The sequence below is a fragment of the Hetaerina americana genome, unplaced genomic scaffold (assembly GCF_022747635.1).
Source record: "Hetaerina americana unplaced genomic scaffold, ioHetAmer1.1.p SCAF_42, whole genome shotgun sequence".
Taxonomy (NCBI): domain Eukaryota; kingdom Metazoa; phylum Arthropoda; class Insecta; order Odonata; family Calopterygidae; genus Hetaerina; species Hetaerina americana.
This window is the reverse complement of record NW_027287008.1, coordinates 4,328,373-4,342,500: the sequence shown is the minus strand read 5'-3', so window position 1 is coordinate 4,342,500 and position 14,128 is coordinate 4,328,373. Positions and strand designations below refer to the sequence as shown.

General features: G+C 37.5%; 1 protein-coding gene across 1 annotated transcript; it reads right to left on the bottom strand.

The window, feature by feature from the left end:
• Positions 1 to 557: 557 nt before the first annotated feature.
• Positions 558 to 7,869, bottom strand: LOC139692825 (zinc finger protein 532-like). Its single transcript, XM_071591123.1, has 4 exons — positions 7,684 to 7,869; positions 7,440 to 7,607; positions 2,831 to 3,773; positions 558 to 2,799 (listed from the first exon to the last, which is right to left on the bottom strand). The coding sequence occupies exons 2-4, from the start codon at positions 7,568 to 7,570 to the stop codon at positions 1,333 to 1,335; spliced, it is 2,541 nt and encodes an 846-aa protein (XP_071447224.1). The 5' UTR covers positions 7,571 to 7,607; positions 7,684 to 7,869; the 3' UTR covers positions 558 to 1,332.
• Between the last annotated feature and the right edge of the window lie 6,259 nt (positions 7,870 to 14,128).

The window sequence follows — 14,128 nt, the reverse complement described above, 5'->3', positions numbered from 1 at the left end:
AATTTTCTGAATAAATTCCGGGAAATTTTTGATCAAGGTAGTAGATATATGTGTGTATGTCACATTCCCTTTTTAGTTTTAAACTAGTAGACCTAATATCATTTCATAAAGCTCTCCTTTGTACTTTTTTTACTTCACTAGTATCTCTTCTGGTCCTAATATAATAATAACATCCCTTTATGGGATAGGGAAGTTATTAATAAGACAATCCTCAATTAGACAGTAGAGTTTTCCCAAGTAATCATCAGAATATTCTTTTCAAGAGATATATATCTCTTCATGGCTACCAAAATCATTACTGCGACAAAATCTGTAATATGCCAATAGATTCATTCCTAAGTAATATTATGCACCTGAGAGAAAAATAGAATTGACCCATCCATGTACAGTCTAATACCGAAACAGAGGCATTTGCATAGATGTATTTCAGACAGACAAGAAAACCAAGGGTACCTCTCCCTTTGTTTCTAATGGTTCACGTGATAAATAATGAAAGGCTCATAATTAAAAGACCCAAATTATGAAATATCCATTTATTTACATTAAAATTTAATCCAAATATATTTCCAATCAAGGTTCCTTTTCTGCAATTGATGCATATTTTGAAATTACAGCTTGAGCTTGCAACATTGAGATCAGTAGAATAAATCAACACAATCCAGATACAACATGACTATAATCATTAATGCATTCCGCTGTTTCCTAAAAAACAACATTCAATACTGTGTTGCACCAGACAGCAAGGCGGCATAAATTAACGATTTCCCCAACTCATTTCCTTTTTTAATTGACATAAATCATTACTGTCATAACGCTATAATAAAATAACCAACTATACATACACTTCATTACGCCAATGTGTTAAACATGTACTATATTACAAGTCATCACTAGAGGTGAACAATAATATTTTCCCAAAATATTCAATAGAAAGTATAACATACCTATGGGCCTTCATAGAATAACATAAAAACATTGGTCTGTTTGACCCACGTATATTTCTGTTGATACTTATTTTTCCTGTGATGGCTGACTAGTTCTCCAGAAGTAGCACCTCTCTACAGGATCAGATCTTTAAAAACATAATTCTGGCGAATCCCTTGCAAATATATAGAAATGTATTTGCTCTAAGATTAACAGGTTGTACAAAATAAGTGAATAACATCATACCCAAAAAATTTTGGAACTTGTATAACTCATTACAATACTAATTTTAATTAGAGACATACCTTTATGTCCAAAAATCTTTTAGAGACACAAAAAATACTGCTAGAAAAATGTTCCCTCGACAAATTCACTTCTATCAAAATTCAGTCAGAGTAATAACATTCATCACACCTTTCTCCAAACAGTTTCATCCTTATTTAACATAAGTAATGCCATTCCATGGACACGAAAATGTTTCCGTAGATCATTTAACTGGGAAAAAGATTTCTGACACACTCTGCATTTTAACATTCCAGTGCCAGGGTCACCATCTGAATCTTGCACTACAACTTCATTGGCATTATCCCTAGCATCACTTTTCATCATTTTTCTCTCATCATCAATCCCATGATTCATTACAAGATGTATCTTATATGATGGTTCAGACACAAACTCTAATTTACACTCATGACATATGTAGCATTTACTTTTGTGAGATTTCATGTGTTTTTGGTATAATTTCTTATTCCTTGACCTGAATGAACACTCAGTGCATTTCAACCAAGACTTCAAAATAATCAAGCTTCTGGTTCCAGTCTGGTCACACTTCTCCTTTACCTTTGGCAGACCTTTCTTTGACTTAGACCGAGTTGCATCGGCCTTTCTTTTATCGACCATCACCTGAAGCATTTTAGACGGCTTCACAGAAAATCTTAACAGCTCCAAGGGAACTTTAGATTTATTGAAATTAAATTTGTGCACCACGGGTTTCAATGACATGATTTCAACATCATGATGTTGTTGACGAAAATGCTTTTGTATTATTCTGTGATCGATTTGGAGTGAATGCTTACAGATGTGACAAAGGTAGGTACCTTGGGCTGAAGATGGAGTACATATTTTTGATTCGTATGATGGACCATTCAAAGCTATGCAATTTCTCCGGTGTGATTTTCTAATCGACACACCAGGTGAAAGTATCTTTGAAGAACTAACAGAACTGTCATGTGTGTCTCCCAACTTCCACTTGTGGCATCCTTCATAACTATCTGGAATGTTTTGCCATGCTCTGAGAGTTCCCACTGCTAATTCATTCCTGCACATTAAGCACTTATGAGGGTGCCAACCACAACCTTTATATACTCTCTGAGGTGATATTGCTTTGTTACACTCATCTCTCCCTTTGGAAACAATGTGGTGAGGATTTCCATAAGTTGAAGAGGAATTGAATATACTGTTTGACAATGAAGAACCTTTAATCTCTGTTGCAGAGGTTGCAGCCATGATGCTTTTCATTTTCCCATTTGGTAAATGAGCGTTTGAATTTTTATTTGATCTGTCACTGAAACCAACCGTTGAATTAAAATTGAGACCAGAACTAGTGCTGGGGCTAGCAGGTAGGCAAATGGTTAATCCTGTTTTCACTTTGGCACCTGAATTACCATCATCAAATGCATCAATCAGCATTTTATCCCTAGATACTTTTGCCAGAGCTAGTGCATTTACATCATTTTCACCATCAGAACATGACAAACGGTGGGTAGCAAAAGCAAATTTTTCTTTTGTGATAAACCCACAGAATGAACATTTGTAACTGTAAAAACATGAATTTTGGCTCGTTACATGCTCATGAACATGAAGGAACAAACGACTCTTCGGGAGCAATTTTTTGTGGGCATAGTTGGCACTGCTCAAAGAATTCCGTCGGTACTAACCTTTCTCCATGACTCTGTAGCTTGTGCTCATTGAGCAATGACACCTCAAAAAATACCATGGGACAAGCCCTGCATTTATACACTGGCTTTACATGTTTTGAAGCAAGATGGACTTCCAAGTTTGTTATGGAAGGGAATGCACCAGGACAAGCTTGACAAACAAATCTGGGGTATTTGTCCAAATGAAAACAAAAGTATTTTAAATGTACCATGAACAACTCATATAATCCAAATTCTTTCATGCAGTCAGGGCAAATGAATGGTTCCTTCTTACTGTGTATCCTGATATGGGCTTTGAAGCTGCATTTGGCTGGCAAGATGAGATCACAAATTTGGCACCGCCAGTCAGAGTTTAAAGGTTTGTTTTCCCCCAGAAAATGGGATCTTATATTTTTAACCCTCAACCGACATTCTCTACATATTACAGTTTTATCAGGTAAGTAGGTTGAAGGCTGAGGCTGTGGCCTGATTATAACTTTCACCTCACCTGACTTGGCATTTGTAGATATTAATTTCAAATTACTTTGAGGAAACCTCTGGGGGTTTTCCTCTAATTTGCTAAGTTCTATAAATCCCCTCTTATCATTCGAAGAGACAGGACACTTTGAAGAACTTCCTACAGTTTTTACACCCTCCTTAGCAACATTTAAGCCATTTACATCCTCTCTGGATTCTTCTAGGACAATAACATCACTGCTATTTTCACGAAAATGCCCATCTTCACAGAAAAGTGGAAGAGGTCTGATGATTAATGTTATTTCTTCTCCATCATTCACTGGATGTTTCCTCATATGTGCTTTGAGATTACATTTATTGTTGTACACAAGATTTTTATTACACTTCTTACAAAAGTAGGTGATGGCCACACTTTCTCTTGAATGATGTATTTTGAGGCTAGATTCCAAGAAGTAGCTGAAAGGAGAATTGGAATGATCACTCAAAATTTACCATAATGGTTGTGTGAGTACGTGTGTATGCTTGCATATAAAATAGAATCACATTAATCAACCCGGAATGTCTGTTTAGTTGGCGATGGTTCAGTTCACCAGGTACTAAGCCTAATGGCATGTGAAATTCACAAATCATGGTAGAGGGGCCAGTTCCTACCCCTGTGCCGGTTATGGTTTCCGAGGCAGATCTAGAACCCGATAAATCACATAGCTTTGGGCCTACTGCGACCCACACACACACACATTTTTTTACTCTCAAGATTTTCCTGATTCCACCTTCCCCACTTCTCCTGTGTTCGTCCTTTATGTGTGTTCCTATCCCTTTTCCATATATCTTTTTCTATGTAAATGAGTGTATATATGTGTGTGTGTGTGTATATATATATATATATATATATATATATATATATATATATATATATATATATATATATATATATATATATATATATATATATATATATATATATATATATATACACACACACACACAAACACATACATACACGCAAAAACACACACACAAACATATATTATTAATGTAATGTATCAGTTAAGGTCGACTTGAATGGACAAAAGCTGCCAAATATTCACTTTTTTCTCCTAAAAAAATACATCCCAACTTCATACTTCACAATAATCTCCTCTCAAACTCCAAAAACCTTTCTCCCTTTATTCTGCCCAATATACCTATCGTATTCCAGCCCCTTTTTTACTTGCCTAGTATTCTCCTCTATGTTACAGTCTTTAATACCCCATTGTCAATTAAAATGCTCTGCATCCATCTTTCCTGCCTCCTTTGGATTTCTCTAAACAATCCTAACTCCTCTCTACCTTGCCTAGCAATTCCTAATTTGCTTTCCATTAGGTTCAATCACCTTCTCCTAAAGCATATTTTAAAAGCCTCTAATCTATATTAATTACCCAGCTTCAGTGACCATGTTATCATGCCTTACATAACTATGCTCCATATTTAATTTTTAACAAGCCTTTTCTTAACATCCTTACTCAATGTCCTTGCCATCAATTTTCTCCTTATTGTGAAAGTTTCTTTACCTATTGCAAGTCTTTTTCTTATGTCCCTACTATTTTGACAATATTGTTCCATAACACTTCCGAGGTATGTAAACTGTTCCACCTACTCCAGTTTTTGCCCTCCTATTTTAATATTTAACTTAGCCTTTCTTTTTCTTGGAAATCGCATAACATTTGCTTCGTGAACATATATTCCTGCAGCATACATACTGCACCAACTTTCCAATGCATTTAGAAATTTATGCAACCCCTTGGCTGACTGACAAACTAAAGCTTGGTCATTCTTGAGTATAACTGACGTTATAAATTCCCTACCTATTTTCATTCTTACTTCTAGTGCTTCCCATGCTTCTTCAATCATTTTACCCCAATAAACCTTGAACAACACAGTTGATAATGGATGACCCTGCCTTACTCATCTTCCTAAGATTGCCCATCCGGACTCTCAGTTCCCCACTTGCACCTGAGCAGTAGCACTTGCACCCTCCAATGTACTCCTATTTTCTGCAATATAATTAGATTTTCTCAATTCACTTGATCAAACACCTTATCAAAATTTAAGGAAAAGGCAAATACGTCCTGATTGTATTATATGTTCCTCTGTATTAGTGGCCTCATAACTGCAATGGCATCATGCATGCTTCTCTCCTTCCAGAGCCTTAACTGATCATCCCCTTGGTAATCATTCGCAGGCAAGATTAACCATCTAACCCCACTAAACAAATTAAATGCAAGTGGCTTTCAAGGTGTTATTCTAAATTGTTGGGCAAGGTGTTATCCTAACCTGATGTGTGAATTTCACATGCCATCGGGCTTAGTACTGGGTGAACTCTAACATTACATCACCTACCAAACCGGCCTTCGGGCTGTTTACTATGCACACACACACACACACATACATATATATATATATGTGTGTGTGTGTATATATATATATGTATATATAGATACACACACACATATATATATATAATATATATATATATTTATATACGAGGGTCATCCGGAAAGTAGTACCCGTTCGTGCCGCATGAAGTGCTGACGACGCGAGTAGCCGCTGGACGAGGTCAGATAGCTTCAGTGGCTTGTCTGCCTTCTCTGAGCCAAGTTGCGTGACGCTAGCATTGCCTGTGTTGTTTCTGTGATTGTTTACAATGTTTAAAAAAATTGAGAACGCCGCCAGTTGTGAAGTGAGGGCAGTGATTAAATTCCTCAATGCAAGAAACGTTCGCCCATGTGATATTCATCGCCAATTAAAGGAGGTGTATGGAGACAATGTAATGGACGAGTCGTCTGTTCGGCGGTGGTGTCGCAACTTCAACATGGGGAGGGGGAACACACACGACGATGAGCGTTCGGGGAGACCGTCTGTCATTACAGACCAACTGGTGAGCTCAGTTGACGAATTCGTGAGGAACGATCGGCGCGTCACAATTGATGACATCTGTGAGCATTTTCCCAATGTTTCTCGAACAATTGTTCATGAAATTGTTAAACACCATCTGCATTATGCAAAAATTTGTGCAAGATGGGTCCCTCGCGTATCTCAATGAGCTGGCGGCGAAGGACTATGCAGCAGGAATACAGAAACTTGTCACACGTTATGACAAATGCCTTAATTTGCTTGGAGATTATGTTGAGAAGTAGTTTAAAGTATCCTCTTTCAAATAAAATTTTTTATGTTTGTTAATATTTACTTTTGTGTCTTTATTTCACGAACGGGTACTACTTTCCGGATGACCCTCGTATGTATGTATGTATGTATGATATTTTGAATTCTATTTCAATGCCACCATCTAGGGAGTTTCAAAATTGAATATTTAATGATAGCAAAAATGAAGAAATGACAGTGGTTCCTCAGCATGTGAATGGAAATTTAAGTATTTCAGAGTAACAACACTACCTGCCCATTTATCTAGGTGGTAGAACTATTTATAAGCTCTAATTAAATGTTGTCAATCTTTGTGGACGGGTATATCAGGTTTGTACTTTCATTCTTTGTTCCAGTAGCACCTTGTGGAAACATGTTTTGGAATTTGATGTTACATCTCAGTAGCCTCACTCATAAATGACTTCCAGAGTCCAGAGTAAAAAATTATTTGCAGCCTATTAAGCGAAATGTATACTTACTTCTCATATGCCAGAAGCCAATCTCTTAATGAATATCATATAATTCAAAATGCATTACAAAAATGCCATTAAACAAATTTATAAATCTATTTTCAACCACTCTCACAAGGTCTAATTTAGCTGTAGGTATGTTTGTTAATTAACAACTATTTTGCGATGGAGCCACTTACTGTGTACACTAATTGTGTGAGATATAATCACCATAGAAGGAACTGTATAGTGGAAATTACTCCGTTTGAACAGTATCCCAACACCGTTCTTATGGAATGGGACCTGAAAAACCATGAACTGCGTTCGCCAACTAGCCGAACGTCTCCTACCATGTAATTTGGTAATTATGAAAATTATTTTCATTTACCAAAGCCCCAAAAGTGACATGCAAACCAAATTACGCGCCGTTAAATTATTGAAAAGTAGCTATTTGAGCAACTTACAACTTTATAGTGCCCTGCGACGGACTTACCAGTCACCACAGTCCTCGCACTTGTAAAAAAACGATGATTCAGTCTCTGCAAAGGCTGGTCTGTACGGGCGAGCAACGGTTGACAATATTTCGTCCCAACCGTTGTCCTCGTGCTCAGCTCCCGAGGCCATTATTCTGGACAAAAATGGCTGAAAAGTCGGTATATATCTATTATTAACGGGTGCTTAGGCTAGAATAGCATGCTGCATCAGCTCAGCCTTGTCCCAAGACAAAAGAGACCTACCTTAGTACTTATTTACAATGATGGACGAAACACTTTGAGGGTAGGTTCACTAAGGCCGCCACTGACCATTAAGTTTCTCACATGCATACAAAAACAAGCAATTTCCGTTGAGAACATAATTCAGCCATTCTAAAGTGAGGTGATTTTCCGTTTCACTAGTTATTCCTTAGTAATATTTTTAAGGGATTGAACATCGCTTAAAGTTTTAATAGGTGTCTCTGCCGGTGTTGTCAGTGATACCAACATTTTTGGGGATGACACGAGAAAAGGGAAAAGCGCCGCAATAAATATTCTTAAAAATATTATTTAATGCCATAGTCTAGGAAACAATCTCCTCTTAGAATTGAAACAATCCAGTCTCTGCAAATGCCAATAGTTTTCCACCAGCTGGAATCCAAAAGGGATGACCGTGGTAATATAGTAGTAGATGTTCAACCGATGTGTGGCGCTGTAAACCAAATACCAACAGCTTCTACAGAATTACTCAAATTTTACGAAAAACGTAAAACTTTCTTGATATTTGTAAGAGGTACATTTAAAATGGGAATCAATAAAACTCTCCTGCGTTTGGTACCATGTGTTGCTGGGGTATTAGTCCGATGTCCCTCCTGTGAAGCCTTCTTCATCAGCCTCTCATACCAGAATATGTATTCTGGTGTTCTTATGGAGTTCATCTTCTTAAATGCGAAAACCGGCCGAGGGTGTTCACTAAATGCAATAATCGAAACGCTTTATTTTCAGAAATTCATTCAATCCTGATGAATTCGTCGATCAAAGGGATAATAGTATATTGTATATCCTTTATCAGCGGACTTCCCATCGCCTGCTGTCGCAGTCCTCTCGTAGGTTCACCATAATTTTCAATTAGCCTTAATACCAAATAATGCTCAATGGCGGGTATTTATTTGGTAGAGCGTGTTTCTAAATCCCAAAAATCCTTTTGGTAAATAAAAGAATGGCAAGCAGTTTACAAAAGCTTTGAAAAACCTCATTTTAGACCACATAATCTAACTCTGCTGCAGTTTTCCAGCTACTTCATCGTATCTACTTAACCTCAAATTCTCAAACTCACCTCCAACAATAGTTCTTCCAATTACAGCTGCAATGTTTCAATTAGGGTAGCTATAAAACACTCCACTGGAGCTTAAAACTCTGAACTGACTTGCATTTGGCTCCTAGGAGCCTTTTTCCATTCAGGTTTGAAAGCTGTCCACTTAGAAATACCCTCCCACTTCCCTACTTCTCCACCTTCCAAAATTCAACCTGTCCAACTCTCTTGCCCTCCACCAATGCACTTAGTCTAAGCCTAATGTTTGAGCCGAAGAAGGTGCCTGTGCCACAAAATTGTTCAAGTAGCAGAACTGCCTTTTTTTCTAAATGTATTTCTTCACCCATCATTTATGTGACACAAGACAACAGAAAGCGCAAAACAAAAGTAACTTGTAACAGGATACTGCTAGTACAATGTATCAAATAATTTAGTCTCACTCACTTGTAGAACCAATGAGGATTAAGATATTAACACAAATAAGTTTTGCTGCAATGCAATTATTTGTTATCGATCCAGATATGAATAATTTTATAATGGCTGAGATGGAGATTCAAGAAAATGATAGAGCAGTCAGAGATAAGAAAATACATGAAATGCTTGATTAGTCTATTGTGGATGGAATGGAGCCAAGCAAAATTTACTAACAAATTACTGTATGAGGGTGAACCGTTTGAATGAATAATTATATTAGGAGATATGAATGGTTGGGCTATTGTTAGAAGGGTTGCCCCATACAAAGTGGTGAAGCCATTTCATAACTCCCATTGAATTATACTGTTGAACACATCGAGTCTGTTCATGGAAAGAAGATTGTCTCAAAGGGAAAGCTAAGGCATAAATATATTCATTAGTGTTAATGACAAAGGGGAGATTCCAGAAATATAGCCAATTTTGTTATATTTATTGGGAAACTGATGTAGTTCACAAAGGACGTTAGAGCAGAGATAGGTGCTGAATGTGGAGAAGTTGACTGCAGTTAAAACTGATTATGTTTAACTTCAAGGGGCAAAAAAATGGAGGGATTAGGAATAAATAATTGTACACTTGGAACAGTACTGCATAAAACCTGAAGATTCCACTTTTGGCCAGTAAAATTGTAATGCTATGTTCATTAAAAACATAGATCAAATTCACCTGGAAGATTTAGAATTGATTTTCTTACCGTTTGGAAAGGAAGCACTTTCTCATGCAAGAATTAAGTAAAGAAAATGAATGCCTATCCATGAGTATGAATTAGCAAGCAATGGACTTCCATCCACTGGCCCATGAAATCATCCCAATAACCCTTTTCCAAACAATATTGAAACAGCATGTTCTATCAGTTGCTTTTTTCTTCTCCTTTGTTCCTCGTTTTTCTGGGACCAATCATTTATTTTACCTCAGGAGCTATAAGCAGAAACTCTTTCATTATCATCTCCCAAAGGAACCTTCCAATGAATTAGAATTAAGTAAGCCCATTCATAGTAGTTACTGTTCTTTGGGCAACTGCTTTTCTGTTTTGGTGATTGAACCCCTACCCAAAACCATAAGCAGCATAGAGGTGAGGACATGGGATTGACCATATTTGGGTGCTTAAATCTTTCAAACTTCCCACTTATTATGACCCACTGAAACTATCCAATGGTCGGCATCCCATCTCCACTCCTTGGCCCTTACCTCCTTGCCCCCACCTCACATATTGTCCCCTCTAACGCTCCAAGAACAACATACTAGAGATTAGGGTCTATTCATCGAAAAACCAAACATATCCGTGTCCTTTCTTTTTGCTACTATGCTTAGTTAATTTTTGAACCAGAGTTTAAACACAATCAAAAGGCAAGGCAGAATCCAAAATGATAACTATGGTGCAAAGAATGCAGATGACCAGAATAAAATGACTACTGGCCAGTCCACAAAGAACTAATAATCTTTATTTCAGGAATATAACATAGCTTCCTTTTAATGCCACATAAAAGAAAGGATACCATTTCATCATCAATGTGGAGGATGCAGGGAAAATAATTTAAAAGTATCAGAATATTTCATTGGATCAACATCAATCACCAATTTTTGTGGATTGATGGATCCTTAACATGAATTACAGTTTCTCAAAAAAATGCTGATATGTACCCTAAATTTTGCAGGAAGGAACTTGAACTGAGTAACCATCTCCCTATAGCTACCAAAATCATTGGTGTAACAAAATCTGTGATGTAACAATAGATTCCTACTGAGTAATATTATGCAGACAAGAAAAAAGAATCCATGCATAGCCTATTCCAGGAAAGAGGTACTTGTATAGCCCAATTTAAGACAGACATTGAAACCAGGGGTTCCTCTCCCTTTGTTTCTGATGTTTCACACAATAAATAATGACAGACTCATAATTAAAAGACACACAATTGTGAAATATCTTTTATTTGAATGACATTAAATCCATCTATACATATCAACATTCGTGGTTCCTTTTCCGTAACTAATACATATTTTGGATTAACAGCTTGAGTCTACAAAATAAAGATCAGTAGAATAAAACAACACAATCCAGATGCAACATGACAATAATCATTGATGCATACTGCTATTTACTGCAATACCACATTCATTTGTGTTGCACCAGACAGCAGGACTACAGATATTACCGATTTCCCCAGCTCATTTTTTTAAGTGAAAAATATCATCGATGGTTTCAGGCGTTATTTTATGGAATCGGTTCATACTTAAGCGGATAAAATAATACTTTGTAATTCCACAGATTTATTTCACAAACACACGACCCGGGTTTCGACGTACAACGTCATCTTCAGGTGTAGACATACAGGCGACCAACATATATATATATATACCCTTAGACCGGGGGGGGGGAAGGGGGGGGGAGGAAAATTGGGGGGAAGAAAATATAAAAGGGGGGGGCTGGGGAGGAGGAGGAAAATTGGGGGGAAGAAAATATAAAAGGGGGGGGCTGGGGAGGAGGATGGTGGGGGAGGGGGTTGGGCAAGGTGCGCTTGTGGGTGGAGAGCCAGGCGGAATAGAATGAGTGGGTAATGGAGGGCCGTGGGAGAGGGGGGGGGAAGGAGTCCCTACCGGATTATCCCTTTACTGGGAGTCCCCAGCGGGGGGGGGGGGGAGGTTGTGGAATTTTTAGGTTCACTATGGATACCTCGGAGGGAAAGGTTAAGGAGAGGGGAATGGGAGGTGTACAATAGGTCATTAACAATAATTTTTTCCTTGGAGCGAACATATTTTAAAATCTCCAGTTGCTCTAAAGCGTCAAGTCTATACCTTTTCTTCTCAACATGTAATATTTCTAGCTGAAAGGCACTCTGGTGGTGGTTGTCCAGCAAATGTTTAGCAAAATGCAAAGATGGCTTTTGGTTCCGCACACAGGCCTGGTGTTCCTTCACTCGCGTACAGAATTTCCTTCCTGTTTGACCCACGTACACTGCATCACACTCACAACGTAACATATACACACCGCTCTTTTCTCCTTCTAAAATTTTGTCCTTTGCGTGTGAGAGCAGGTTTTTAAGGCTTGATTTATTATAATAAGCGATTTTTAACTTATCTTTTGGTAGCAATTTGTAAATTTTTTTCCAGGTTTCACCCAGATACAGGATTCTCCGCCATTTGGCAGAGGAATCTTGTAGTGGCTGGGATTTATAAATTCTGTCAATTGCCTGTTTTTTTATTTTATCTAAATATAGTTTATCAATTAATTTATCATCGTAGCCGTTATTACGTGCTATTAATTTAATTGTTGACAGTTCTTTCTTGAAATTGCATAGAGACAAAGGAATGCTTGTCAGTCGGTGGATCATAGAATGGAAGGCGGACAGTTTCTGGGAAAAACAAGTGCCTTGAGTTACAATGAATAACTTGGTCTGTGTATGAAGTTTTCCGGAAAATGGAGAATTCCAAGTGATTTTTAACTTTTGAAATATTTAAGTCAAGAAAATTGAGTGAATTGTTTTCTCCTAACTCACAGGTGAATTTAAGGTTCTTATTTGGAGAGTTTAAATGAGCTAAGAAATTTTCAAAGTTGCCTTTTTGAACCCTTCCACACACAAAAGACATTGTCTACATACCGATACCAGCATAAAACATTCTTGTTGAGTACATTCCCAGAGGAGAACAAACATTTCTCCCAGTGGTCCATGTAAATATCCGCCAAGAGGGGGGACACGGGGGAGCCCATGGCCAAGCCATTGAGTTGTCCAAAATATTTTCTGTTAAACTTGAAATAGTTTTGCAGAACACATGTTTCCAGCATTGCATGAAGTTCACAGATGATAGGGGCAGGGACGCACTTTTGGAAGAGAATAGTCTCTGCTATACTCAGCGCTTCTTTAGGTGGGACACTAGTAAAGAGATTGCAAACATCAAAGGAAACTAGCAAACACTTATTGGGAAGGACCATCTTGGATAGTTTACCAGTAAGGTCAATGGAATTGACGATCCCATAGGGTCTAAGGTATATCTATAGGGTCTAAGGGTATATATATGTTGGTCGCCTGTATGTCTACACCTGAAGATGACGTTGTACGTCGAAACCCGGGTCGTGTGTTTGTGAAATAAATCTGTGGAATTACAAAGTATTATTTTATCCGCTTAAGTGAAAAATATCATTACTGCATTTATCTATATATATAAAGGAGAGTGTTTGTTTGTATGTATGTAATTTGTTTACTTTTTTGCTGTCATAGAAACAGCATTTTTCCAACTATGCCAGCAGGATACTTTTGCAAGAACACTATTGTATTCAGAATTGCCGAGATATTATACGTGGAATACATCAAGGAAAGTCTTTTGTAGAAGAAAAATGGGCAACTTTGATCCTGAGAATAATATTTATTCATGTGACGCATTGGGCCGAGTCTACACAGTCCATCCTAACAACGCCGAATGTTATTTTTTAAGAATGCTTCTACATACCATTAGAGGACCTCGCTCATTTGCAGAATTAAGAACGGTAAACGGAGAAATATGTGAGACATTCAGAGAAGGTTGCCAGAATTTAGGGTTGCTAGAAGGAGATCAACACTGGGATGACTCATTGCGAGAGGCCAGTTTGATTTCTCTTCCAGGACAAATCCGAATTTTGTTTGCCATCATAATAACCTCCTGTAATCCATATAACCCAAAAACAATATGGGAAAAATATAAAGAATCAATAAGTGAGGATAAACTGGCTAAAGTTCGAAGTGAAAATCCTACATTGGATATTACGTTTAACTCCGACATTTTTAATAAAACTTTGATTTGATCTTCCCTTCAACTTCAAAAGATTACAGTTTCCAGTCCGGCTAGCTTTTTCAATTACCATTAATAAATCACAGGGACAGTCTTTAAAGTTTTGTGGTGTTGATCTAAGATCGCCATGTTTTAGCCACGGGCAACTTTATGTTGCTTGCTCCA